Source organism: Equus quagga, chromosome 6 (genome assembly GCF_021613505.1).
Source record: "Equus quagga isolate Etosha38 chromosome 6, UCLA_HA_Equagga_1.0, whole genome shotgun sequence".
In the NCBI taxonomy this organism is placed as follows: Eukaryota; Metazoa; Chordata; class Mammalia; order Perissodactyla; family Equidae; genus Equus; species Equus quagga.
Window position 1 is genome coordinate 32,550,180 of NC_060272.1, and position 27,467 is coordinate 32,577,646.

Here is a 27,467-nt window from a genome sequence, read left to right on the forward strand (position 1 = left end):
CTACAGTATGCAGGACAACCCCCTACAACAAGGAATTATCTAGCTCATTTCCTTTCTATTCAGTGCTCTTATGAATATATCTGCCTGTTTTTCTTGAATGTCATGATACATGACTTTCACCACCATGCTTTTGATTCTGAAAGGAGCTTAGAACATTTGATGCCTTTTCTTCTTTTTCATTTAAAATGCAAAGTAGATTTAAGAAAACCGAAAGTTTTAAGATGCAGTTCTGAAATCAGTCAAAATGTTATTGCATGTGGAAAGATCAAACTATGATTTAAACAGAGATTGTCAAGTTGGCTTTGAATTTGTGTTTTTCCATGTGCATATAGGGTCACATAGTTGACTACACTATTATAAACTAAATATAGTCTCGTTTCATTGACTTTTTTCCTAAGTTTTTTTCTGTCCTCTTGTTCTGTCTGCAGTTTGGAAACTAGTCCCATAACTGATACTGATCTTGCAAAGAGAACTGTCTTCCAAAGATCATACTCAGTTGTTGCTTCTGAATATGACAAACAACACTCCATTTTACCTGCACGAGTTAAAGCCATTCCTAGAAGAAGAGTTAACAGTGGAGACACTGGTAAGTATAAAGAAGAAAAGGAAGACTGAGTGATCCAAATGGTTTTATTTGCAGATATTTTTTAAAATCTAATTTTTGAAGGAAGAGGAATGGATTAATTGTAAATTGTGGTACACATACGCTCTGTGACACAGCCATAAATGTGCCTTTCTAAATTTTGCATTAGTTAGAGGAGACCCCCCCCGAGGTCATTCAGTGATTATTCAAGAATAAATTGATGGTTAAAATCTTGGTTGTTAGATGTCTAAGCCAAATATTGCTGCCGTTATCTCTTCCACTAAGTGTCAGTGAACCAGTAGTTGCAATGACTTTACTTTCACAATTGTCTTCCGACTCCCAACAGAAGCTTATAACTCTTGCAGCTGCTACCACTCTACCTAGATAATAAAATTGGGTGATATGAGTAACTCTTAATCAGATAATCTGGACCAATTGCTATCTTGGCCCCAAATTGGGGTTGGTTGAGTCTGTCTCAAGAATAAAGAAAGAAACACAAGAGAAAAAGATAACATGGTACTGATTTATCAGGTAGGGCACTTACTAAAATGAAGATCTGACCTAATATTTATAGATAGATGATTATGTATCTTATTGAAGACCCCAAGGAAAACATTGAACATCTCCCAGTGATGTATAGATTCATTCAACAAATATTTTTGAGCTTTTATTGAGACAGCTTTGTTATAAAGCACTCCTTTAGAAAATGATGGGGATAAAATGTAGATGCCGTTTAGGGAGAAAATAAATCACTTAGTGTTTAGTGTTTTAGAAACATGAACTTTAGATTCAGTCCTGGATTCAAAACCCGCCTCTGCAACTTAATAGCTGTATGACTTTAGGAAAGTAAGATATTTACTCTTTCTGAGCCTCAGTAAAAATTGAAGTCGTTAGGATTTGTGTCCCATGCAAAAAAAAAAAAACAAAAACCCAAAGACTCTAAAGTGAATAAGCCAGATACTATTATTTTTAGTATCATCTGAAATATATTAATCGTATGTATTGCATGTGAAAATTAATTTTCTTTTTTTTTTTTTAAATAGAAGTTGGTTCTTCCCTCTTGAGACATCCATCTCCTGAGCTTTCCCGGCTAATCTCAGCCCACAGCTCTCTTTCCAAAGGAGAACGAAATTTCCAGTGGCCAGTTTTAGCTTTTGTTATACAGCATCATGATCTAGAAGGTCTTGAAATAGCAATGAAACAGGCATTAAGGAAATCTGCTTGTCGAGTTTTTGCTATGGAGGTATGAATACATTCGTGGGGTTGTTGATTCATCATACAAATCATGTGATAATTCCATTTAATGATGTCACTTTTTTACCAAACAGAAATTGCAACAAATTAAGAGAAACAGTAGCCAATTGAAAATATCAAACATTTACATCAAAATTAAACTCTTAATTTTATGAATATAAATGAATTTAGAGTTCCATAGTTAAGCACTCAGAAGAAATTTATTTCTGAATTGCTTTATTATTTGAATCCTGATATTATCTTTTTTAAAAGCTTTTTGAAATCACAGTGTCATTTCAGTTAGAATAATCAAAGGTTGCCACAACTAGAAGGACCCACAACTAAAATATACAACTATACACTGGGGGGATTTGGGAAGAAAAAAGCAGAAAAAAAAAAAGAATAAAGGGGATGAGAAGTAGGGCTTTTGAGTTATAAATTTAATGATATCTGAGTCAATCTATTTTCTGGAAATGAGAGGATTGTTGTATATCATAGATTTGTATATAGCATACGTTTTTTTCTTTATCATGGGTATGATAACCTGCCACTTTGTTGATGGGAGCAATATAAATATATTTAACTAAGTGGTAGTTTGTGTAGAGCTTGAGGAATAGCCTATGTTTTTCCTAAATGCAAGTTGGAAAAAAATTTGCTTGAGTAAATTAATATTAAGATGAATTTTTGAAATAAAAAGTGGTTTGAGGGCCAGCCCCAATAGCCTAGTGGTTAAGTTCAAAACGCTCCACTTTGGTGGCCCAGGGTTCGGTTCCCAGGTGCAGACCTACACTACTCGTTTGTCAGTGACCGTGCTGGGGTAGCAGCTCACATACAAAGAAAGAGAAATTGGCAACAGTTGTTAGCTAAGGGCAAATCTTCCTCAGCAAAAAAAACGTGGTTTGAAAAAGTATTTTGGTATTGCATTTTGTAAGTACTATTTTCCCTATTATTATGTTTTTTTAAAATTAGGACCAAAAATATTGACTATTTCAAGTTCAGTGGGCTTTCAGTGGAATGAAGGTCAAACTTAGTATCTTTCCTTGAAACAGTCTGTGGAGGTACTTTGTTTCTGAGTAAGAAAGGCCCTGCATTTTTTAATTGTATATTTTCTTTTTATCTTGGACTCATTTAACCATCATTTATTCAGGCTTTCAACTGGCTTCTGTGTAATGTCATCCAAACAACTTCTCTCCATGATATTCTGTGGCATTTTGTGGCATCATTGACTCCTGCTCCAGTAGAACCAGAGGAAGAAGAGGATGAGGAAAATAAAACAAACAAAGAAAATGCAGAACAAGTAAGTGAGATTTTTGTTTTTTTAATTGTCTATATTTTTATAAAAGAGTAGTACCACCTTCAGATAGTGCGGTAATTTGAATGAGGTCATTCACAGGTTATATAACCTAAAGGCAAGAATAAAATTTTGTTGCTATGAGCAACATATTAACTATACTTAGTGAAAGTTTTCTCTCTAGCAAAAATACTGTCAGTCAATTCTGATTTCTCACCAAACATCATTGTCAGGAAGCAATCAACTAGAAGGTATAAACTATTACAGTAGAATATAAGACAGATAACCAGGGCAACATTATTACATAGACGATCAGTCTACTTTACGATATTGCTGTAAGATATCAGAGAGTAAAATGATACTGTGTAGGGACATGAAATTCAAAAATCTCCTTTTGGCTAGAAGACACTTGGATTTTATAAGAGGCAGCCTATATAATGGAAAAGCATTGAACTGGATCCCTGGGTTCCAGCCGCATTTTTACCTTTGTAGCTCACTGTGGGCCTCATTTCCATATCTAAAGTAAAAACATAGAGGACTAAATTCTCCATTTAAAAGACAAGGCTATCAAAATAGATAGCAAAAAAAAGCTAGATGCTGTTTATAAGAATCACATCTAAAACATAAGGATACAGGAAGATTAAAAGTAGAGAGTTAGAAAAAGATATACTGGATAAAAACCAACCAAAGTAAAGTTGGTACAGCTAATTAACACCAGAAAAAATGGATTTCAAGACAAAATTATTACTAGGAATAAAAAGATTCTTTACAAAAATGATAAAAGATTAATTCTGAACATGTATGTCCCTAATAATATAGCCTTAAAAATATTAAGTAAAAATTGACAGAACTGCAAGGAAAAATAGAAAAAAATCTGCAATTACAATGTGAGATTGTCACACACCTGTACCAGCTATCTGTTCCTGCGTACCAAACAGCTCCACAACTCACTGGATTAAAACAGTTTCTTATTGGCTTACAACTCTGTGGGTCAGCTTTGGGTGAGGCTCAACTGAGAGGAATGGCTCATTTTTACGTACACATATAGATTGATCCTGCTAATAGATTTGTGAGCACACTAGAATTGATACTTACATATGTTACTCATTTGTTTGGTGGTTTTATTTATGAGTGATCTTATGATTGTTTCCCATAAAAGTGGTGTAAGCATAATTAGTTAATCTTAACGTATGTTTTGGGTATGGTTTGGTTTTGTTTACATTTCTGTTACACGAGTATCTTTAAAGTATACATAACACTTTTAAATATATGTAATATGTTTTTGTGGGGAAATTCCTTCAAGCACACAGACTGATCAGTTTGCTTTCAATTTGTCTCAGGAGAAAGATACAAGAGTATGTGAGCATCCACTCTCAGACATAGTGATTGCAGGTGAAGCCGCTCATCCTTTGCCACATACGTTTCACCGCCTGCTTCAAACAATCTCCGATCTTATGATGTCTCTCCCCAGTGGCAGTTCATTACAGCAAATGGCCCTCAGGTAATTTTATATCTGAGCGTTCTGAGTCTATTGGAGAAGAGGTTTTTATGGAGCATTCAAAGCACGAAATGCTTGAAAGACTTCTCTAAATAGTAAGTTACAAAGAATCCCTATGTGATGTGATGGTGCTTCCCTCGTTACTGTCATAGTTTAGAATTGTCCTTCTTAGCTCACACCTGTTTGCCCCTCTGTAAAATGTGGATAATGTACTTCTTAGTGCTCTAAATTATCACCGGCTGTGGCAGTCTTCCTCACTTTCCCCTCTCTCCCACCCTGAATCCATTGTCTCAGTGCTGCCCAAGAACAGAATCTTAAATGTCACAAAAGGGAGAGGGAGAATGAAATCTCAAAAACAGAAATCAAGATGGGGTTTTGAATTGAAGAGAATCTTAAGAAGTGGAGCCTAGTTATATGCAACCAATCCTACAACTACCTTGAGAAGCATCACCTGCTTTTAAGTCCACATCTGCTCAGATTTAGCATTACTTTTACATTGTGAACCTTGTTTTCAGATCCACATACTAGACTACACATATATATAAATCCTCCATTGATTTTTATAAGAAATAAGTTCATGGAGTGATTTTGGCTACCCACATCCCTAATGATAAGATCAGCAAAGGGGAGATTTTCTTTCCTCTTCACAAGATTTTTGAAGTACAAGACGTGTCATACTCTGAATTAGTATGGAATTGTAAGACTAGTAAATTTGAGGGGCTATTATAATTGGGGGAACACTTGTCTACAAAACTGATTTCTTAACCTTTTTTGCTTCTGTAGTCTTCATCTTCATATATCCAATTTTTCTATATTTAAAATGGGTGCACTTTCCTTAGAACTTGCCTTGTTCCAAAGAACTTACCTTTATCTCTCAAAAAAAAAACCCAGTAGCAATAAGTTTATTCCTCGAATTTTTACATTTTTTTTTCTAGAGTATTAAGATTTCTTGAAATATTAGCTCCAGAGTGCTTTTTTTCCAGGAATTCTTAGAAATTCCTGAAAAAAGAATTATTTAATGTATTGCTTCTGCCTTTATAGATGCTGGAGTCTGAAGTTCAAGCAATCTGATCACCAGTTCCTCCATCAGAGCAACGTCTTTCATCACATTAACAACATTTTGTCAAAATCAGATGATGGAGATAGTGAAGAGAGTTTTAGCATCAGTATACAATCTGGCTTTGAAGCTATGAGTCAGGTCAGTCATTTAACTGTTAACCCTGTTAATATTCAACAATGTATTGAAGGAGAAACTGAAAGTTACTTGTAAACAATTTGATTCTTTTATTTCTTATGTCTTCCATTATCATGGAAGATTTCCATTTGAGTATTATAATTATTTATATTTGTTTCTGGTAGGAATTATGCATAGTGATGTCCTTAAAAGACTTAACCAGCATTGTTGACATAAAAACTTCAAGCCGGCCTGCCATGATTGGCAGTTTGACAGATGGTTCCACAGAAACCTTTTGGGAATCAGGAGATGAGGATAAAAACAAAACTAAGAACATCACCATCAACTGTGTAAAAGGAATCAATGCCCGCTATGTATCTATTCACGTGGACAATTCCCGAGATCTTGGGGTAAGATAGGAAACTTAACTTGTGATTCAGTAGTTCTTTTCAGACCTTTAGTAATCATGCACTCTCATTTCTGAGTTTAGTAAAAGGATTTTCATTTGGAACTTCACCAACCAAACAGCATTTTTATGTTTCAAAAATCTTGTCTAAAGACAGATTAATATGATTGGGGATACTGTGGAATATGAATTCTATAGATGTCTCATTACAAATATACCATGACTACAACTAAGCAAAATAAATGTCTGCTCTATAATTTTCTACCTCCATGGCCTTGTTTAAGCTATTCTGTTGGCCCAGAAGTCCTCCCTTGAACTCTGCCCGTCAGATTCTCCCAAAATCTCTAAGACCCAGCAGAGAAATCCACTTCCAGTACCGCCTCTATATAAATTACTCTTTCTCTCCCCTGGATTCTTTTTTACATTATTCTCATGGCACTTAATACACTTTGACCTGTAGTGTAAAGAGCTTTCAGTTTCTAATCCTCACACCCAGCCATCGTAGGGGAGTAGGAGAGTTCCTGGACTAACCTAAGTAATTATAATTTATATTCTCCCTAGCCTTAGCCTGTCCACATGTTAAACTGAACTAAGCATTCTTTCATAAAAGGCACTGATCAGAGGAAAAAGCGTCCTATTTCTTGGAGTATTGAGACCAAGGACAAAGTAGCACCAACGGCCAAACCCCCATACTTCTACCCCCATTCCTGGGGAAGAATACTGCTCGGAATTGTTTCCCTCAGAATGGATGTGGCTTGCTAGCAGATCAGTATTAATAAATCCCCGTGGACCGTTGCCAAGCTGCTCCTATCCCATTCCCATATTTCCTTTCCCAGGAAGAGCCACAGCAGTGGGGTTGGGTGTCAGATAACCTGGATGGAATGCCAACCACAGAAGTCCAGTCTGTGGTCAGAGCACTCCTTGCCGTCCATAGCCACCCCCAACTCCTGTCCATCTGTGCAGATTTTATCTTCCCTGGTATTGAAGAAGAAAAAGGGACTTAACTAGTATATCATGAGCTTATCTCCTCTTCAGTCTCAAGTTTCAATTGGTACAACTACTTTATCAAGTGTAATAACTCAAAACATTTTTTTGGCTAGAACTCACTGCTCAGTATGAAGTTATCTTTGATTCATGATACATTTAAGCCAGAACATACTCTCCCCTAGAACAATGATTGCAATCGATATGACATTTTTGCCTTTTAGAGGAGATAATCATAACAATATTTATGGGACATAATAGTCTCAGTATATATACTGGCATCTGCTTTCCTTTTAAGAAACCTCCTTTATATGCAAACTTAAGGCTTATGTACCTCTATGTCCCTCAGCCTGCCCACCACAGTGCCTTATATGCTGCATTTGTTGATTTGAATTGCATCAACCTATGGCACTTAAAGTATGCAGCTCTCCAAGGAATTAATATGTTAGTTAATCTTTTTCTTGATGTGCTTTGCATAAAATTTACTCATCCTTGAGGTCTGTAGCTCTAGTACCAGCATGACTCTTTTCAGTCCTTAACGCTATTAAACTTCTGCTATTTGCTATTTATTTTATGTGTTAGATTCCTTCCCTAGGTTGGCAAGGATCTCAAGGGCATGAAACCTATCATTCTCATATATCTTTCTCCAAGTCCATAAGACAGTCTTGGTACATTGTGATACGCACAAGTATTTGTTGGTTAAACTACCTGCCTTCCTTCCTTTTCCTTGCAGAAGCCATGAGAATATAGTGATAAGAGTGGGACAAGAGTGACAAGCAGAGTTGTTGAAAGGCTTCTTAATAGAGATAGAATTTAAATGTTTAGACTTTGGATAAAAAGAAAGAATGCCAAGCCACTCTCTCAGAGCCCATGGAGAAAGGCTGAAATGTGAGATTTAAGATAGTTTGTAAGAATAAAAGACTGGAGTTGTAAGAATTGTGGCTAGATAGACAGATGGAGTAAGGTCAGTTAGAAAGGACCGTAAAAGACAGGCAGAAGAGCTGATGTGATATTGTGAGTTCTGGAGCAGGAATATGACAAAATAACTATTTTGAATTGTCTGTTTTAGAATAAAGTTACCTCAATGACCTTCTTAACTGGCAAAGCAGTAGAAGATTTGTGCAGAATAAAGCAGGTAACTAAAATTTTGTCATTAAATGTTTTGCTACCTAGGGAGAAATTTCTTCTTCTCAGTCTCCACTGTTGAGTTCTAATCTTGGCATGCTACCAAAGCATTATAGGAAATCGGCTACTTACAGAACACTAAATTGACAAATGGTCCATATATAGGAACAGTTACGACCATCCCTGTGCTAAACATCTTACCCATTGTTGCCCAAAATGTTCTCTAGTCATGAGCAATTATACTCTGCCTATAGTCCTCCACCCTCTACAGCCTTCTGCTCCCCTGCAAAGATTTAGGGTGACTTAAAATTTGGCACAGATCCGATTCACAATTAACACCTAAATTCACCTACACTTCAGGTTAAAATGTGGGCTGTTGTCCTCTATCTATCACTTATAACACTGCAACTGTATCTAGGTTGCAAGTCAGTTTACAAACCAACTCTAGAAACAAGTTAAGGTTTATCTGGGCATGTGTCTGAGATTCTCTATAAACTCGCTTGTGTTAGTGAAACTTTTATCAAAGGTCTTCTGCAGCTACTTTATCCCACTAAAGTTGACCTTTTGTTTTGTTTTCGGATCATATTGAAAGAATGAATTGAGATTTTGGATTAAAGAAATATTAAATTTTGCTTAAATTTTTAAAGAATTTGGGGAAATAATCTTTAATGAGATATTTGTTTATGCTTAATACTGTTTAGAAAATTGACCTTATCAATTAAAATAATATCAATTTAGGTATCTATAGAAATAATGTAGAAGTTCCAAGTCATTCCTAGGACATCAAATGCCATAAGAGCAAATTTTCATTTTATAAAGAGAATAGTGTCAAAAACCATTTCACGGTGCACTGAAATTTAATCTTTGAAAACAGTTATATTCTCAATGAAATACAGTGAAATAAGGAATCACAAATGTGAAGTTATGTATTATATAATTTTCCTTCAAAAGTAAAACATATTAAGTAACTGTACATTGAAAATGCCTATCTTTAAATGATGCTTTAATGTGAAGATGCACAAAACAAGACCTCATTAGTGATCTGGTGTTTCTACTTACAGTCAGTATAGGTAAAATACAGTCACATAAATTGTAATGGTTTCACTTATGTAACTTGGGCCCAGAAGCCATATAGTGGTCAAACCTGTGTTTCAATTCTCAACTTTGTCACTTACTAGAATCTTTCCACCTGTGTGGATAATAGCTCACTTCTTCGTCTGTATAATAGCTATCATAGTATTACTTATCCTCACAAGGTTTAAATAAGGTAATCGATGTGAAATAACCTAATGAACTTGAATGTGTACAGTTGTTTGTCATTTGAGCTTGGTGTCATTAGTGCTAAATCTAGGACAGTGATAAGACAGTAGTACGGCTGTGTCAGGTTTATATCCCTTTTCTGCTTTACTAGGTTGATCTGGATTCCAGGCACATTGGCTGGGTAACAAGTGAACTTCCAGGAGGAGATAATCACATCATCAAAATTGAATTAAAAGGCCCAGAAAATACACTGAGAGTTCGACAAGTTAAGGTTCTGGGCTGGAAGGATGGTGAAAGCACTAAAATTGCTGGCCAGATTTCAGCCAGTGTGGCCCAGCAAAGGAACTGTGAAGCTGAGACTCTGCGAGTGTTCAGACTTATTACATCTCAAGTGAGTGGCCTTACTACATTTTCTAGCACAGGATAAATTGAAATAATATATTGTTTTAATAAGAGGGTAGCAAAATATTTTGTAAAACTGGCTAAAAATGTGGCTGGCCCATTTTTTCTTCTTATAGCCCTAAATTCTTGTTTCATTTTTCATTCATAACTCTGAAAAGTAGTGGTGTATAGCAGGAATAGCATAGTAATGTTATAAAACCTGCAGAATCAGCTAATGAGTCCTCTAGCTTTCACAGTGATAATGCCTGCCATTAGTTCCTTCTCATGTTCCTGTCTTCTGTGTCAGGTATTTGGAAAGCTCATCTCTGGAGATGCTGAACCCACACCAGAACAAGAGGAAAAAGCACTGTTGTCATCACCTGAAGGAGAGGAAAAAGTATACAATGTATTTATTTGTATTCTAAAAATATTTATTTACATTTTTCATTTTCTTTCTTTTGTTCTATGAAATAATCCATGTATTGCTATGTATTTTTAATGATTATATGATATTAGTTTATATGCAGTTAATTTTTTTTACTTAGAAAGAAAATGAAGGAGCTATCAAAAGAAATTCATTATTTGTTCATGTATAATCTAGCTAGTATTTTAAGTAACAAAAAAATTTCCTCTAGGGCCAGCCTGGTGGTATAGTGGTTAAGTTCACACACTCCGCTTCTGCAGCCCGGGGTTCGCAGGTTCAGATCCCAGGCGTGAACCTAGCACCACTCGTCAAGCCACGCTGTGGTGGCATCCCACGTAAAATAAAGGAAGATTGGCACAGATATTAGCTCAGCGACAATCTTCCTCAAGCAAAAAGAAGATGATGGCAACAGATGTTAGCTCAGGGCCAATCTTCTTCACACACACAAAAAAAATTTGCTGTGTACCTTGGGCTGTTGTGCTCAAATGTTAGCATTTGTAGAATTAACTTAGTCATTTACTATGCTGTGCACTATCAGTTATCTTCTCCTTTCTCTATTTTATCTGTCCTTCACAGTCCAGCTCAAGAACACTGTCTTCTCCATGAACCTTCTTTATGATTTCCCCCAAACAAAAAGCAGTTTTCCTTCTGCTAAACTTTGTAGTAATCTCTACATGTCTCTTCTTAGTTTTTCTTTTGTTATTTTTATTTATATGCATATTTTACTTCTACTGAATCATAGCGTCTTAAAGACCAAGTGCATGTCTGGTTTGTCTGTGTATCCACCATGGCATAAACACACATACATTCAGTAAATTTTTATTGTGATAACCTGTTCTTTATACTGTTCTTGAAATTTCTTCTAAAATGCAGTTGCCTTCTTTATTTGGTATAAAGTAAAGCACTACACCTAATAGGAAAACCTCATGCATTTCCAAGAAAGAGAAGTCACCCCTGGTCCTACTATTCTTGTGTCTTTAGATGTTACAAATAATCACCTTGGCAGCCCTTTGAAAGATAATTTCAAGGACTTACCTAGGCTAACCCTGTGCATTCTGATACAGTAGTATCTATATCAACTACATATTTCTATGTGGGGTGGTCTGTGAAAAATAGAATTTCATAAACTCTGGTAATTTCTTCCAGCATCTTTTGGAGATATCATTTACTTGACTACAGGACTGTGTTACCACTCATTAAATCAACTAGATTTTAGCAAATGGCAATTCTGTGTTAAACAACCATGAGCATTGGTACCAAGCCCTTAAAAAGCTTAGATTCTATTCTTAGATATGAACCCTCCACCCCTCCTAGAAAAGAAATCAACCAGGATACGGTATAGTATATAACCAACTTATTAAATATGTGAAAAAATTGTGCATGTCTTAGGATTTCAGAGTACATTGAGATGCTTGTACCCAGGAGTAGTCAGAGAAGGCTTCTTGGGGGATATTGGATATGAGTTACCTGAAAGAGAATGAATGAAAGTTAGATTAATAGAGAGGATGGGAGCAAGGGCTCGTTGAAGAGGCTGGCCCAATAGTAGGAGAGTGTATGTTGAAGTGTTACGGTTGAATAGGAAAGATTGTGATAGCTGTTGGATGCCCATAACATAATTTTTAAGAAAATAATTTGTCAGGTTTTTTAAGTAAAATTTACATATAAAAAAAATTCATCCTTTTAAACTGATGAGTTTTGGCCAATGTATACAGTAGTAAAATCATCACCCCAATCAAGTTTTAAAACATCACTCCCAAAATTTCCTTCATACTCCTTTGTATTCAGTCCCCATATCTCATGCTAGACCCTAGCAACCTCTGAAGTGTTTTCTGCCCCTGTGGTGTTGCTTCTCCTGGATGTCATATAAATGGAACCACATAGAATGTAGCCTTATATCTGCTTTCTTTCACTTAGTGTAGTGCTTTTGAGATTCATCCATGTAGGAGCATGTATCAGTAGTGCATTCTTTTGGTTGTGAGAAGTATTCCATTATAAGAATTTACCATAATTTGTTTATCCTTACACTTTTTGATGGATATTTAGGTTGCTTCTCCTATTTCGCTATCATTAATAAAGCTGCTATGAATATTTGCATACAGATCTTTCTATGGGTATGTTTTAATTTTTTGGGTGGTAAATACCTATGAGTAGGATTGCAGGTTGTATGGTAAGTGTATGTTTAACTTTATAAGAAATTGCCAAACTTTTTCCAAGGTGGGTAAACCATTTCACATTTTTACTGGCAGTGTATCAGATTTCCAGTTGCTCCACATCCTCAGCAGCACTTGGTATTGTCAGTCTCTTTAACTTTAGCCATTCTAGTAGGTGTGTAGTAGTATCTCTTTGGGGGTTTTAATATGGATTTCTCTGATGATTAATAATGTTTAGCAGATTTTCATGTGCTTCTTTGCCATCTCTGTACTTTATTTAGTGAAATATGTGTTCACATCTTTTACCCATATTTTTTATATTGGGTTGTTTGTGTTATTATTAGGTTGTAAAATATTTTTGTATATTCAGGATATAGGTCCTTCACCAAATATGTGTTTTCAAATATTTTCTCCTAGTCTGTGGTTTATCTTTCAGAGAGCAGAAAGTTTTAATTTTGATGAAGTCCAGTTGATCTGTTTTTTCTAAGTGACTCATGGTTTTTGTGTCTTATCTAAAACCTACAGTCACAAAGATTTTCTCCTATTTTCTTCTAGAAACATTAGAGTTTTAGGTCTTTTGTTTAGAGATATATACATTTTCAGTTAATTTTTCTAAACAGTGTGAGGTAAGGGTTGAGGTTAATTTTTTTCATGCAGCTGTCAATTGTTCCACCAACATTTGTTGAAAAGATTATCCTTTATCAGTGATCAATTCACCATAATGTGTAGGTCTGTTTCTGGACTCTCTTTCTCTTCCACTGATTTATATGTATATTCTTACACCAACATCAGACTGTCTTGATTACTGCAGATTGATTAGTGCAGTCTTGATTACTGCAGATTTATAGAAAATTATGAAATTAGATTCCAACCTGGTTCTTTTTCAATGTTGTTTTGGTTATTCTAGGTCCTTTACATTTCCATATAAAGCTTAGAATCAGCTTGTCAGTTTCGTCCCCCTCTAAAAAACCCTGCTGCACCAAATTGATGAGCCACTTTGGGGAGCATTGACGTTGTAATAATATTGAGTCTTCCTATCTGTAAACATGGTATATCTCTGTATTTATTTAGATCTTCTTTAATTTCTGTCAACAGTGTTTTGTAGTTCAGTGTAAAAATCTTGTACACGTCTTATTAAATTGATTCCTAAATGTTTCATGTTTTTGTAAATGGTATTTTTTATTTTGCTTTCCACTTGTTCATTTCTGCTATATAAAAATACAATTGACTTTCTTAAGGTTATAAGTATACTGACCGTATAACCTGTGATCTTCTTAAATTCACTTATTAGTTCTAGAAGCTTTTTGTAGAATCTTTAGGATTCTCTTAATAATCATGTAGTCTGTAAAGAAACTTGGTTTTACTTTTTCCTTTCCTATCTATATGCCCTAAATTTCTTTTCTTGTGTTATTGCAATGGCTAAGACCTTCAGTACCATGTTGAATAGAAGTAGTGAGATCAGACATCTTTGCTTTTTCTGGGTCTTAAAAGGAAAGCATTCAGTCTTTCACCATTCTATGATCTTAACTATAGATTTTTTGTAAATGCTTTTAATCAGATTAGATTGAGGATGTTTCCTTCTATTCCTAGTTTACTGAGAATTTTTATCAGAATCGATATTCTTGTGTATTTCTCTTTTGTCATTTTCTTTTATTCAGTAAAATAATCTACATATTGCTATGTTTGTTAATGGATATGCAGTATTAGCTTATATGCAGTTCATTTTTCTTTAATAAATATGAAGATAAATTAGGGGAGTGATAGCTAAATGGTACATTGTTTTTGGGGGGAGTGTTGAAAATGCTTTCAATTCACTGTGGTGCTGGTTGCACATGTCTGTGACTATACTAAAAACCATTAAATTGTACATTTTTAAATGAGTAAATAGTAAGGTATGTGAACTATATTGCAATAAAACTGTTTTAAGAAAGCAAAAAAAAGAAACAAATTATGAAAGTAGTTTAAAAATAAGGAGGTAAAAAAAGTATCTGAAAGGAGCTCATTTGTTAATGTTTAATCTAGCTAGTATTTTAGATAGCCAAAAAAATACTCTAAAATTTACTCTCTTTAATAGATACAGGGCTATTGCAGTTATCTATTCTTGAGTGAGCTCTGGTAGTTCTTTCAAGTAATTTGTCCATTTCATCTAAGTTGCTGAATTTACTGGTAGAAGTTGTTCATAATACACCTTTATTATCCTTTTAATATTGGTAGAATCTGTAGTGATATATCTTCTCTTATTATTTATTTCTACCTGTTTTCTTTGGGTTTGATTTGTACTTTATCTAGTTTCTTAAGGTGCAAACACAGATCATAGACTTGAGACCTTTCTTTTCTCGTAGAAGTAATGCTGTAGTTTTCTTCTAAGCACTGCTTTAGTTGAGGGTCACAGATTTTGGTGTGTTGTTTTTTTCATTACATTCAGTTCAAAATATTTTCTGATTTCCATTTTGATTTCTTCTTGAACCCCTGGTTAATTTAGAAGTGTCTTGTTTAATTTCAAAATATTTGGGCGTTTTCCTGATACCTTCTTATTATTTATTTCTACTTTAATTACATTGTGGTCAAAGAATATACTTTATATAAGTCATTTTAGAATTGTTAAGATTTGAATTTTGACTCATAATGTGGTATATTTTAGTTAATGTCTGTGTACACTTGAAAAGAATGTGAGCTCTGCTTTGGTCTGTGAGGGGGTTCTATAAATATCAATTAGTTCAACTTGGGTGATGGTTTTGTTCAAGTCTTCAAGAGCTTTACTGATTTTTGTTTGCTCATTTACTTGTTCTGTCAAGTACAGAAAGAGGAGTTTTGAAGTGTCCAACTACTATATAGATTTGTCTCTTTGGATTTCAGTTTACCTGGTTGCCAAGCTCAACTCTCCAATGGGTACCAAAAAAGTTATGGTTTTGTAGATTATGAGCTTTTTCTCATTGTTAAGGTGGGAGTGACATTCTCTTGTGGCTTTCTCTATTCTACGAAAAGTGAAACCAAGAGTCATTTTTTATTCTTAAACAAAAGAGTGCCTTCTGTCAGTTTTCTTACCTGTAAAATAGGCAAGACATCAGATCTTAGCTTAGGAGGTTGTTGTGAAGATTAAATAAGATTATGTGTGTGTGTGTGTGTGTGTATGTATGTGTGTATATGTGTGTATATATGTATGTATGCCTGTCTGTATATCTGTCTATCACTTAGAAGAGTGCCATGCATGTAGTAAGCACTGTAAAATTTCTTCCATCATTTTTCTTCTTATGATATGTTTCTTTGATTACTGCTGGTATTGGAAGGAGCGTAGTTCAAGACCACCATTATCATAGAGTTTTGTTAGGACACTTTCCTTTTAACCAAATGTCATTTTCCTAAATTGCTCTTCTAACAACTGAATGTAGGATGTGAACTAATAATGTTCACAATTTAGAAATAGATTCAATCAAAGTGACCTCAATTGACTACATTAAAGAAATCCGTGAAAACCTGGTATACTCCTCTAGATTTCTTAAATTTGGAAATTTTGTTCTTTTTATAGTCACCTTAGCCAGTAGTGATTTCTTCACACTTTATCCTTTGTCTTAGTATTATAGACACCAATTTACAGTAAGTTCACCTTATAAAAATACCTGCATAATTATTTCTCAAGATACTTTAAAATGTCAAATATACAAATTTTATTCAAAGAGCCTGCTTCTTTCTTTTTTTTTTTTTCTTTTTTCTATTTAAAGGCAACATCAGATGCTGACCTGAAAGAACATATGGTTGGAATCATATTCAGCAGGAGTAAACTGACTAACTTACAAAAACAGGTTGGTTAATAGCCATCTCATTGTCCTCTCTTGTTTTTTTTCAGGTGTAAAGTGTTTTCCAAAATTTATGGAAGCTTTTTTATGCTGACTTTTTTATAGGTCCTCCATCGTGTGTCTCCCTTTTTCTAGAGAGAAGGGAGTATATTGGCATACCTGCATCACTTTAAAGCTTTTGTTATGAACGTTAACTTTCTTTCTTTGCTGCTCTTTGTTATTTCTCATTTTCAGGTAGATTGTTTTCGTTTTCGTGTCAAATACCCAGCTATGTCAGATTTCATTTGTGTTTCCTGTGATCCTTTTCCCACTGTTTTTTTAATTTGTTGGTGGATTATTTTTATTGTTATTTTGCTGAGCAGTTATAATATTAGCTAAATCAGTGCTTATGTTTTAATGAGAAGGAGGTGGGACAGCAGCACTAGACTGTTCAGACAGTGGTGTGCCTGGGTGACTTAAAAGTTAGCCCTTCAAAGGTTAGACACAGTATTGGTTTTAAATTAGCCCGTTATTTTAACTTTCAACACTATTAAGTCTTTTCTTAAATAAATATCATAAATTTATTTGTGCTTTATCTTTTTAAGAACATTTCATGGAATCCTAGATGCTACCAGTTATAAAATGTGCTCTTATTTTATATATCACTAAAAAAGAAAATTTGCTACCAATTAAATTGTGGATACCATTAATTATAAAGCACATTGTGAATAGAAATGTTAAAATGTGAGGGAAAATGTACCTTGGAAGTGATAAAATATGGTAATTTGTTTTTGTTTGATATCTTAAACCACAGGCAGAGATATTGGTAACTTGTAAAACAGTAATTTCTACACCGTAGTTGATTTCAATATTCAGATTTTTAATCATGGTTCCATTAGTTTTTCTTGATTGTTTTTAAGATGAGTTAAGAGAATGGTATGATGGAGAATTAACTGAGAGGAAGAGTATTAAATTGAGTATCGGCTAATATTTTTTGCCTTTTTTTAGCCTAGGAGTAGTAAATTGGTCTTAAAAATGTGTTTTTACGTTTTCTTTCTGTTGCTTTTAAATAGGTGTGTGCTCACATAGTCCAGGCTATTCGCATGGAAGCTACCAGAGTTCGTGAAGAATGGGAACATGCCATATCAAGCAAAGAAAACGCCAATTCTCAGCCCAATGATGAAGATGCCTCCTCTGATGCTTACTGCTTTGAGCTGCTCTCAATGGTTTTAGCACTGAGTGGCTCTAACGTGGGCCGGCAGTATCTGGCTCAGCAACTAACTCTGCTCCAGGATCTCTTTTCACTGCTCCACACAGCCTCCCCTCGAGTCCAGAGACAGGTGACTGCTCATACCACTGAAACGTTGTTTAAAATTATACTAGCAAAGAGAATCACCTTAGGGCCTTAAGTATTGATTTTTATTTTGTTTTGTAAGTTTTAGTTTTTGGATTGTATTTTAACTCCATGCTTTTTATTTTTGACTCATTGTAATGAGAATATGAAGAAGCAAGATATGTTCCATTTTACTAATGTGCTGTTGTAATAAAGAGTATCCTGGCTATTGATTGTCATATTACCATGAGATATATAGCGTAATTTTCCTTTAATCCTGACCAAATGAAAGACACGTTTTTTTTTTTTTCTTGCTGCCCTGCAGTGTTAATTACCACTTGAGAAATTTAAAATAGGGTTTAAATCATATTTCTATCCTTTTCAAAGTTTTCAAAGTCATAGAATGGCAGCTAGGCTTATTAAACAGATGAAAACTTTAAAACACCAATCTTTAAATGGAATTTGTTCCTTTTATTTTTCTTACCAGGTGACCTCCTTACTAAGACGAGTTTTACCTGAAGTGACCCCTAATCGGCTGGCCAGCATCATAGGAGTGAAATCCCTTCCCCCAGCAGATATCAGTGATATCATTCACTCAACAGAGAAAGGAGATTGGAATAAGCTAGGTATCTTGGACATGTTTCTAGGATGCATTGCCAAAGCACTCACAGTACAGCTAAAAGCCAAAGGAACCACCATCACAGGAACAGCTGGTACCACCGTGGGCAAAGGAGTTACAACAGTTACCCTTCCAATGATTTTCAATTCCAGGTTTGTCATTGCGTCTCTTTTAGTGCAAAAATAGAACAGAGCAAGCCACTCTTTGAAGAGTTAAGACATGATTTCAAATTCCACCTTGTCTGCTTCTTCACCAACTATAAGCCATAAACGACTGATCTGTATATAAAAAAGAATGCCATTTATAATAAAAGTGTCATTTTGAATTAGTGGGGAAAAGAAAGTCTGCTGAATAATGTTGGAATACTTCTCATGTAGAAAAAAAATTGTAGGCCCCTACCTCACACTGTATACAAAAGTGACCTTGAGATCAATTAAAGCTTTATATATATTTCTTTTAAAACTCTACCAGAACGAATTATAGGAGAATATTTTTGTTATCTTCAATTTGGGAAGACCTCCTTAAACAAAACACAGGACCTAAAAGTTTCAGAAGAAAAGATTCACAGATTTGGCTACATAAAAATGTAAATTAACTGATAGCACAATTTAAATGTTTTAAAATACAAGCAACTTACTTGGAAAAAACATTTAACACAGATATAGTAGGCAATGAATTATTAGTTGTAATATTAGAAGAATGACTACAAATCAATGAGAAAAAGACAAACATTTTGAGAAATAGGCATTTTTTTGTGACACCTAATGTATATTGCTACAGCCTTTTTGGATGTCAATTTGAGAACATATCATGTATTTAAAATATATATCCTTTGACCTACCAATTCTACTTCTAGAACTCTTTCCCTCAAAAATGTTCATACATGCACACAAAGATATATATACAAAGATATTTGTTACAGAATTGTGCGTGACAGCAAAAAATTAGAGACATCTGGAATAATGCTAGTCAAAGAGCCAATACATGACATTAAGCAAATAACACCAGAATGTAAATCAATGTATCACTTCCTTCATTTAGTCTTGCTAGTGGAAAAAAAATGTCAGGTGAACTAAATAGTAGTATACTCAATGATATAGTTGGCATATTCTGGTGCAAGCTCTTTATCATCTCTATGTGGACTGGTAACAAATAGTTTGAAGTCTATGGAATATACTTTAAATAGCACTGTTCTAGAAAATGCCTACAAAAATTATATATAAACAGAAATATTTGAAAAAGAACACATCAGAATAGCTATTCTCTGGGGGTTGAAGAGACAGATTCTGGGTAATGTTTTGATTAATTTTCTTTTAAAATGCTTTAATTGATTGAATCATTTAAAAAGTTAAAATACCTGCATGCTGAAATAAGTTTTCATCTTATTCATTTATAACTGTCACTGATTGGTTTGCAAATGCTGACTTTTCTTTGTAGTTATATCCGACGAGGTGAAAGTCATTGGTGGATGAAGGGCTCAACTCCCACCCAGATCTCAGAGATCATCATTAAACTTATTAAGGATATGGCGGCAGTAAGTTCCCATCCTCCTGTCCATTATGTCAGGGAAGTGCAGTAGAAATCTGATGAGTAAAACAAGCAGCTTATTCTACTGAATTGATAGGAGAAGTACATTCATGTTATTTTCTTTACTTAAAGGCTCTGTTTAGTAGGTTAACTATTGTGCCATTTGTCTTTTCAGTTAATAGTGAATTTATCCTTTGTGTAAAGTATGTTCATTTCAAGCTTCCCAATTAATTTACTTGAGAATTGTTATGAAAGTTTTCCAAGACTTTAAAACTTAAATTAAAAAATAAAACATACTCTTTGAACCCTAAAAACAGCCTGAGTCACGAGCCTAAAGGGAGAAAAAAAGGGCTCCCCAAAGTAGAAGTTTCTTATTCTCTTCAGTTCTCATGGTTCATAAAACCTTTTCTCTTCTTTATTAATGTCCTATACCACTATCTTTAGATGTTGGCTTTGGGGGGAGATCTGGGAATGTGGAGGAAAGGGAATTACTTCTCAGAGTGCCCGGCTCTTACTGGTTTCTCCGTAATGTTAGTTTCCGTACATTCCATTATATTTCCAGGAGTCCAGCCTGAGGAGGGCAGGATACTGTGGATTATAGGTTCCTGAGGGGTAGAGTAGACAGCAGGCATTTTGGAGGAAAAGGAATTTGAATTTGAACTGCCCTGTAAAAGATTAGTAGCATGTGGATATGAGACGAGGAAGGATATTCTGGGGAAGGAGGAAGTTCTATCACTTTTCCCAACAGTGTGAACATTTCCTCAATCAGAGAAAAGGAGAATTTTTTCAGTTCTTAAGTAGGCTTTCTCAATATGTTCATTGGATGAAAATACTTTGGAAAAATGTTTAGGAACACCTAAATTCTATGGTAGTATTGGTGTTTGGTAAAAATCAAGTTAGCAAATTAAGGTAGTTATAATTTGAACCCATTTAGCCTCTTGGGTTCCAGCAATACTCATCTAAAGCAGTTAGCTTAGCTGTATAAATTTCATGTTAAATAACAAGGTTTCATAATTTAAATTTCTCATGTATAGACACCTTAGTACCTCTGTTATGTTTTTGTCTACATGTAAGAGGAAATGCCCTTGAACTCTACAGGAAAAGAGTATTGAGAACCTACATTTTTATTTACTTTTCTTTTGAATCATCAAAATAGTGATCTGGAGTTGAATTTTTCTTAGGCTTGTAGAGGATTTTTATTTCAAAAGTATGCCCCTTGATCTAAAAGTTCACTAATGATTAAATCTTTTCTTTTTGGTGAGAAATGTTATTTAAGAGAATAGAATTTGCTACTATGATTAATCATTTCTGGTTGTTTATTAAATTATTCTCTCCTGCTCAATAGGGTCATCTGTCAGAAGCATGGTCCCGAGTGACAAAAAATGCCATTGCAGAAACCATCATTGCCTTGACCAAGATGGAGGAAGAATTCAGATCTCCAGTGAGGTGTATTGCAACAACTAGGGTAGGTTTCTGTTTCATTTGCCTGTGTCATTCTATGTTCTTTTTCAGTAATAGGTTTGAACAATTTTAAATCAATAACTTAGCTTAATCCATGTGGTTTTTTTTTTTTTTTTTTTTTACCAAATACTATATTTATTGAAAACATTTGAAGGCTTTTTTGAATTATGAGCTAAGTATGGTGATTATTAATATTCACTGCTATATGTTCTTTATCACTTGTTTTTGTTATTATTTAGGAAGCTAGGGATATACTGGTTAGAAAAGGCTAAATTACCCATATGTCAGTGTATTGTCTTTCTAATAATGTATTTACTGTAACTTACCACAGTATGTTTAGTGTCAGCATTATGCTGTGATAGACTGAAGGTCCTCCAAAGGAAAGGCCCCTCCCTACTCCTTTTGGTATGGCCATATAGTAGAGCCCAAAAGTATGGTCCCAAAGTAGAGCGCTATAGCCTACTTCTGGATTTATGGACCTTACTTTTAAAAAGCAAAAAGTTTGAGTGCCCAGGGCGGGGTAGGGCAGAATCTCTTAGGAAGTGGAATTGCTTTCTTCACATGTAAATTTGTACATACAGTAAATTTTCACCTACTAAATTTCGTGTCCCATATACTTCCAAAAGAGGTTTGAGGTTTCCTTGAAGCAGGGCAATGTAACAGCATCAGGAAGAAGTAAATACTGGTAGAAATTGCTTAAGTTAATCCTCAGAAGTCTGAAAAAGAAGATAAATTGTATTTCCCTAGGGCAGAAAAGGCCAATTTATGGGCTGTTGCTAGTGAGTGTGACTTCGGAAGCATCTGTTCTGACAGTAAGCCTTTCCCACCATGCACACATTTCCTTCATTCTGCGCTCCCCTTTCTCCTTGCATACTTTCTTTTTCTTTTTCTGCTTTTTCTTTCCCTGTTTTTTCCTCTCTTACTCTTCATATCCAGTGACACTCACATGTACCTCATAGAGTTGAGACAGTTAAGTAATCTTCTATTTTTCAGTAATGAAGAAATGTATCATTTTATATAAAACTGAACTTTACCCTTTAAGCCTCAGAAAGTTTTAAACTATTTTTGAGGGCAATTTTCTAAAGTTTTTAGACATTTACTTATTTCTGATAAAGTGTAACAAGCATAGTGCTAGACGATTGGGGGCTTACAGAGACTTCTAAGGAACTGTTATTATCCGAAGGAATTTAATATATACTCAACTCCTCAGGGAACTGCGCAAAATTAAACACCCATTTTTGCCACCTTCCTTTGAATGTGATGCCTCAGGCAGACAACACTAGATTGGAAAAATCTGCAGGAGGCATTGGTATATTAAATATTTAAATTCATTTACTGATATATAATTTACACAGTAGACCAATAAAGAATAATTTTATATGTCAGGTAGAAAACAGAATGGTTCATCAGAGCAACAGTCCTTTACTCAGTAAATATTTGAGTGCTACTATGTGCATGGCACATACTGCAGTGAGCGTGTGTGCCTGGTAGCACATCAGGAAAACTTGAGTGCCACAAGGTAGCTGTGTATTTTCAAGTTTAGCTGGCATTTATTAAGCTGCTATCATGTGCCAGGCAGTCAGTGTTTTTTAAATCTTTCCTAAAAATTCACTTGTAACAGTCTTTCCTTTCAACAGCTCTGGCTTGCTCTAGCATCACTGTGTGTTCTTGATCAGGACCATGTAGATCGTCTCTCCTCAGGGAGATGGATGGGAAAGGATGGACAACAAAAACAAATGGTGAGATCAAAATTATTTTATAAAAATTTATCTTGTTTTACTTTCTGGTAAGCTTTAGCTTGGCTTTAAAAAACACCCTGCAAGTCAAAATACACAATTAGTGGAACTCTTGAAAAATTGTGTCACATTGCCCAAGTTCATCTTACAAACCTGTCTCACTTGGGATCCCCTCTCCATAGTAGATTAGGGGCTTTAATTATATAAAAAGCTTGCCCGTTCTTCTCTGAGTCACGTTTGCATCATATCAAAATGTGTTTTTAGCCAGACTTTGATTCTATTTCTAGATTTTGTACTAAATTGTAATCCATCTTATGGTAAGAAGAAAATAAAGCAGTTAAGAGAGGCAACATGACATTACCATTTATTCACAAATGTACTTAAAGCAGTTTTGATAGAAATCCCGAAGTTCACTGGAAGGAAAGACTTTAGGTGCTTTCAGCATTTCCTTATTAACGTTCAAGTTTCAAAAATGAATCATTTATTCATTTAGCATACACAATGTTTGAATATAATGGGGAGAAGTTTTCTTAAGTCACTAAGCAAAATATATGTGTTTATTTATCATTAAACCTGCATAGCACATTAATCACTGAATTGAGGGTTTTGAGAGATTTTTAGTTAAGTACACTTGCCATAATTCTGTTTAGTGTTCAGATTCTAAATTCTTCATAGACTTCAGTTCAGCATAATAGTCTCATTGTTGTAAGTAAATTATATTCAATTTGTATGAGTACTTGAGACTTTCTTCTTAATCTAATATAACAAATGGAAATGTCTTATTTTAGCCCATGTGTGATAACCATGATGATGGTGAAACTGCTGCGATCATTTTATGCAATGTATGTGGAAATTTATGTACTGACTGTGACAGATTCCTCCATCTTCATCGGCGAACCAAAACTCATCAGAGACAGGTGACGGTTTCTGTCTTTACATGCAGAACAGTATCTGGAACATAGACTATATACAATAAATTTTGAAATAAATGTGGAAGGAGGCTTGGTGTAATGGGAAAAAATGGACTTTGGAATCAAAGACCTCCGTGGAGTTCCCAACTGTCTAGCTTATCAACTGTGTAAATCAAGCAAATTGTTTAACCTGTGTGAGACTCAGTTTCTACATTTATGAAATGGGGCTGTTGTGAAGATGAAAGAGAAGATTGGAAATATCTGGAACTTCTTAGTGTGCTTAGTAAATAAAAGCCATTATTATTGTTATTGAATAATTAAAATTTATACTTCGTCTTTCAGGGAGATAAATATACTTTTCCCTTTTCTTTGATGATGCTATAGGTCTTCAAAGAAGAAGAAGAAGCTATAAAGGTTGACCTTCATGAAGGTTGTGGTAGAACCAAATTGTTCTGGTTGATGGCACTAGCAGATTCTAAAACAATGAAGGCAATGGTGGAATTCCGAGAACACACAGGTAAAAAAGATTCAAGATTGAACCGTCCCTTAAAAAAAAGATTGAACCCTGCGTACTGATTATAATTAAACTAGATGTTTAATTATTTAATGTGAATAATTTTGAGTGTATTCTGATAAGTGGTTATGACATCATTGATCACTGTCTATATTATTATATTTACTAGACAAAGTTCTATGGTAGAAAGAGCATTAGACTAAAAGTCAGGAAACCTGGTTTGCCACTAACAAGCTGTGTGACTTTGGGCAAGTCATTTTATCTCCAAAACGTGGTTTTTCATTTTGACTTTTTTTCTAAAGTCTGGCATATTCCCAGCTTAAAGTTACAGGGAATCTTACAAATCCTCAATTTACGACATCTCTGTAGTCTGCCATTTGTCTGACTAACACATGTCTCATGTTGGAATTAGGTGTAAACCTGAACAAATGTAACTCTAAATACAGGTAACTTTTCATGCTACAAGAGCATGGTATTTTTTTTCTCATAGCTGACTTTTTTCCCCCTATAATCTGTCTGTGCCATATATTATATTAATAAATGTTCTAATGTTGAACCATTATTCATAATATAAACTATCCTTTTTTAAAAACCATTTTCTATAAATATTGCTCAATTTAGTGTATTACTGTTATGGTTAGAGTTTTTGTATCTATGTTTAAAAAAGAACTTGATCTGTATTTTCCAAATCCTTCTGTTCTTTTTCCTGTTCTATTCTGGTTTTATGGATTCTGTTCCTTCTTTAACTATTTCACACATATTTAAAGTCCTTTTCAAATTGCTCTATCTCTAGTTCCTTGGGTGTTAATTCTTCTGTCTTTGAAGTTTCATGTTCTCTGATGATAAGTTTTCTCCTATGTCTTGTAATATTGTTATTATAGAAAGTTACTTAAATGTTTCCCTTTCTTCTGTGTATTTTTATTTAATTTTTGTTGTTATATTTTGTATGGTATTGTGCTTTATAGTGAGGGGCTTGCCATATCTGCTCAAGCTGCTATATTTACTAGAAGTCTAGTCTATTTCTTTTTACTAAAAAAGTATAAATAAATCAGTTAATTTATTTGGCTTTGGATAGATCTTTAGTTTCTTATCCCTTTTTTTGTGTAATTATTTACTGTGTAATTAGGGCCGCTGCAACCCTTCAGCTGTAGAACTGCCAGGCTGATTTCCCAACTGATACAAACGTGGCGTGGCTTCTTGTTATTGTTTTTTAATTAGTTATATTAAAATGTGTAGAAAATATATCCTTAAGGAGGATTCCTCTTGTTCTGCTTGAACCTAGGCAAACCCACAACCAGTAGCTCAGAAGCATGTCGCTTCTGTGGTTCCAGGAGTGGAACAGAGTTATCTGCTGTTGGCAGTGTTTGTTCTGATGCAGATTGCCAGGTGAGTATACAGGCAGACCACCCAGTAAGGAATAGCACGCATTCCCTCATGACACCTTCACTTCATATTAATAAGAGTTCCAGCTCAGCATCACTCAATTTTCTAAATATATCAAGAGTTAAATGCTGGGGCGAGCCCCGTGGCATAGTGGTTAAGTTCTGTGTGCTCCACTTTGGTAGCCCAGGTTTGCGGGTTCAGATCCTGGGCACAGACCTACATCACTCATCAGCCATGCTGTGGCAGCACCCACCTATAAAATAGAGGAAGATTGGCACTGATGTCAGAGCTAATCAGGAAAAAACAAAGAGTTAAATGCTTTATCAGAGCTAGAGAATGGATCAGATAAGGCTCTCAAGCCCAAACCAGACTTTTTTGTGTTTCCCAACTACCATCACCATATATATTTAACATTTGCTTTTGTGCCTAGAAGCAGTTAAAAATCTTTGGACTACATTTTCTTTGCCTCTTACGTGTTTTATTCGCTTATTTCTCTAAAATAAAATTCCAGAATCTGGAAGTTCTTTAGGCCTGAACATCTATACACGTTTCCATGCTATCCAAATATTTTTGATTACTAATTTAATCAACAAGAATTTGGATTGTGCCCAGATAGCAAAAGATAGCTGTATTTTTTTTTCCAGTTCCCATTTTGGGGAGGGGATGGGTGGTGATTGGGAGATTGTAACAGGAATTTTTTTGCTTCATGGCTATGCCTGATAACAGATGAAAATTGTAATTCACTTTTTATCAGCATTCCCTTTATGTGGAGTAAAATTTTTTTAAATCACATTAAAAGAAAAATGAACTCTGTGAATAATCCTAAATTATATTCAAATAAAGAAGAAAAATAGCTTTCCTTTGTTGTAATTTAGCCTTAACATGTATTTCCTGTGGGAAAATATAAATTAATATAATGGATATAATTACCAAGATGTGTGCCATTTTGATACGTTGTGTGCCATTGTAATTCATCTTTAACAGGAATATGCTAAGATAGCCTGTAGTAAGACACACCCTTGTGGCCATCCCTGTGGAGGTGTTAAAAATGAAGAGCATTGTCTGCCCTGTCTACATGGCTGTGATAAAAATGCCACATCGCTGAAGCAAGATGCTGATGACATGTGCATGATATGTTTCACTGAAGCACTCTCGGCAGCACCAGCCATTCAGGTTGTCTCAGCTTTTAAAGTATTAAATGTGTCTAGATTTTAAAATGGGAAATGTAAATATACTTGTCAAATAAAGAATTGATTGAATGTTTTTTGTATAATTGAGAGAAAATGTCCCATTAATACCTACTAGTTTAGTAAAGAGCAAATTCTGTCTCATTATGCTCATTAAGCACTCATTTTGTGTGCTTAGCTTTAATGTGTGATTTGTATGAGCCTATATAATCAATAGAAGGTATATAATGTTCATAAGTGAGGAAAAAATAATTAGATTATTCAATAGCTACTCTCTCCTTGATTTCCAAAATCCAGAATGGTAGTTTATAGCATTATGTAATTGATCTGATACATACCTCTATACATAATGTATACACTTACATCTATAATATTAATAATATTATGGAAGTTACTATTTGCTAAATACTTTTTTTATAACTTTTACTGGTTGTTTATTTATATTTTCAGTTCTTGTGATTCCAAGATAATGAACATTCTCAAAAATAAATCTTAAATCTTTATTCAGTAGCTT

At 34.6% G+C, this 27,467-nt stretch overlaps 1 protein-coding gene across 10 annotated transcripts in view; it reads left to right on the forward strand.

Moving 5' to 3' along the window:
- MYCBP2 (MYC binding protein 2) overlaps positions 1 to 27,467 on the forward strand; it is a 255,562-nt gene that overhangs the window by 216,997 nt on the left and 11,098 nt on the right. For 8 of the 10 annotated variants that reach the window (XM_046664365.1, XM_046664368.1, XM_046664371.1 and 5 more), the window contains 19 exons: positions 429 to 586; positions 1,627 to 1,826; positions 2,964 to 3,113; positions 4,448 to 4,608; positions 5,647 to 5,803; positions 5,965 to 6,189; positions 8,239 to 8,304; positions 9,706 to 9,945; positions 10,243 to 10,341; positions 16,229 to 16,309; positions 17,356 to 17,622; positions 18,103 to 18,386; positions 19,672 to 19,768; positions 21,107 to 21,226; positions 22,860 to 22,961; positions 23,747 to 23,875; positions 24,254 to 24,386; positions 25,666 to 25,769; positions 26,751 to 26,939. In XM_046664365.1, the coding sequence (XP_046520321.1) occupies positions 429 to 586; positions 1,627 to 1,826; positions 2,964 to 3,113; positions 4,448 to 4,608; positions 5,647 to 5,803; positions 5,965 to 6,189; positions 8,239 to 8,304; positions 9,706 to 9,945; positions 10,243 to 10,341; positions 16,229 to 16,309; positions 17,356 to 17,622; positions 18,103 to 18,386; positions 19,672 to 19,768; positions 21,107 to 21,226; positions 22,860 to 22,961; positions 23,747 to 23,875; positions 24,254 to 24,386; positions 25,666 to 25,769; positions 26,751 to 26,939 (2,962 nt within the window). The remainder of the gene's footprint in view (positions 1 to 428; positions 587 to 1,626; positions 1,827 to 2,963; positions 3,114 to 4,447; positions 4,609 to 5,646; positions 5,804 to 5,964; positions 6,190 to 8,238; positions 8,305 to 9,705; positions 9,946 to 10,242; positions 10,342 to 16,228; positions 16,310 to 17,355; positions 17,623 to 18,102; positions 18,387 to 19,671; positions 19,769 to 21,106; positions 21,227 to 22,859; positions 22,962 to 23,746; positions 23,876 to 24,253; positions 24,387 to 25,665; positions 25,770 to 26,750; positions 26,940 to 27,467) is intronic. The other 2 variants (XM_046664367.1, XM_046664375.1) reach the window with 1 other exon arrangement.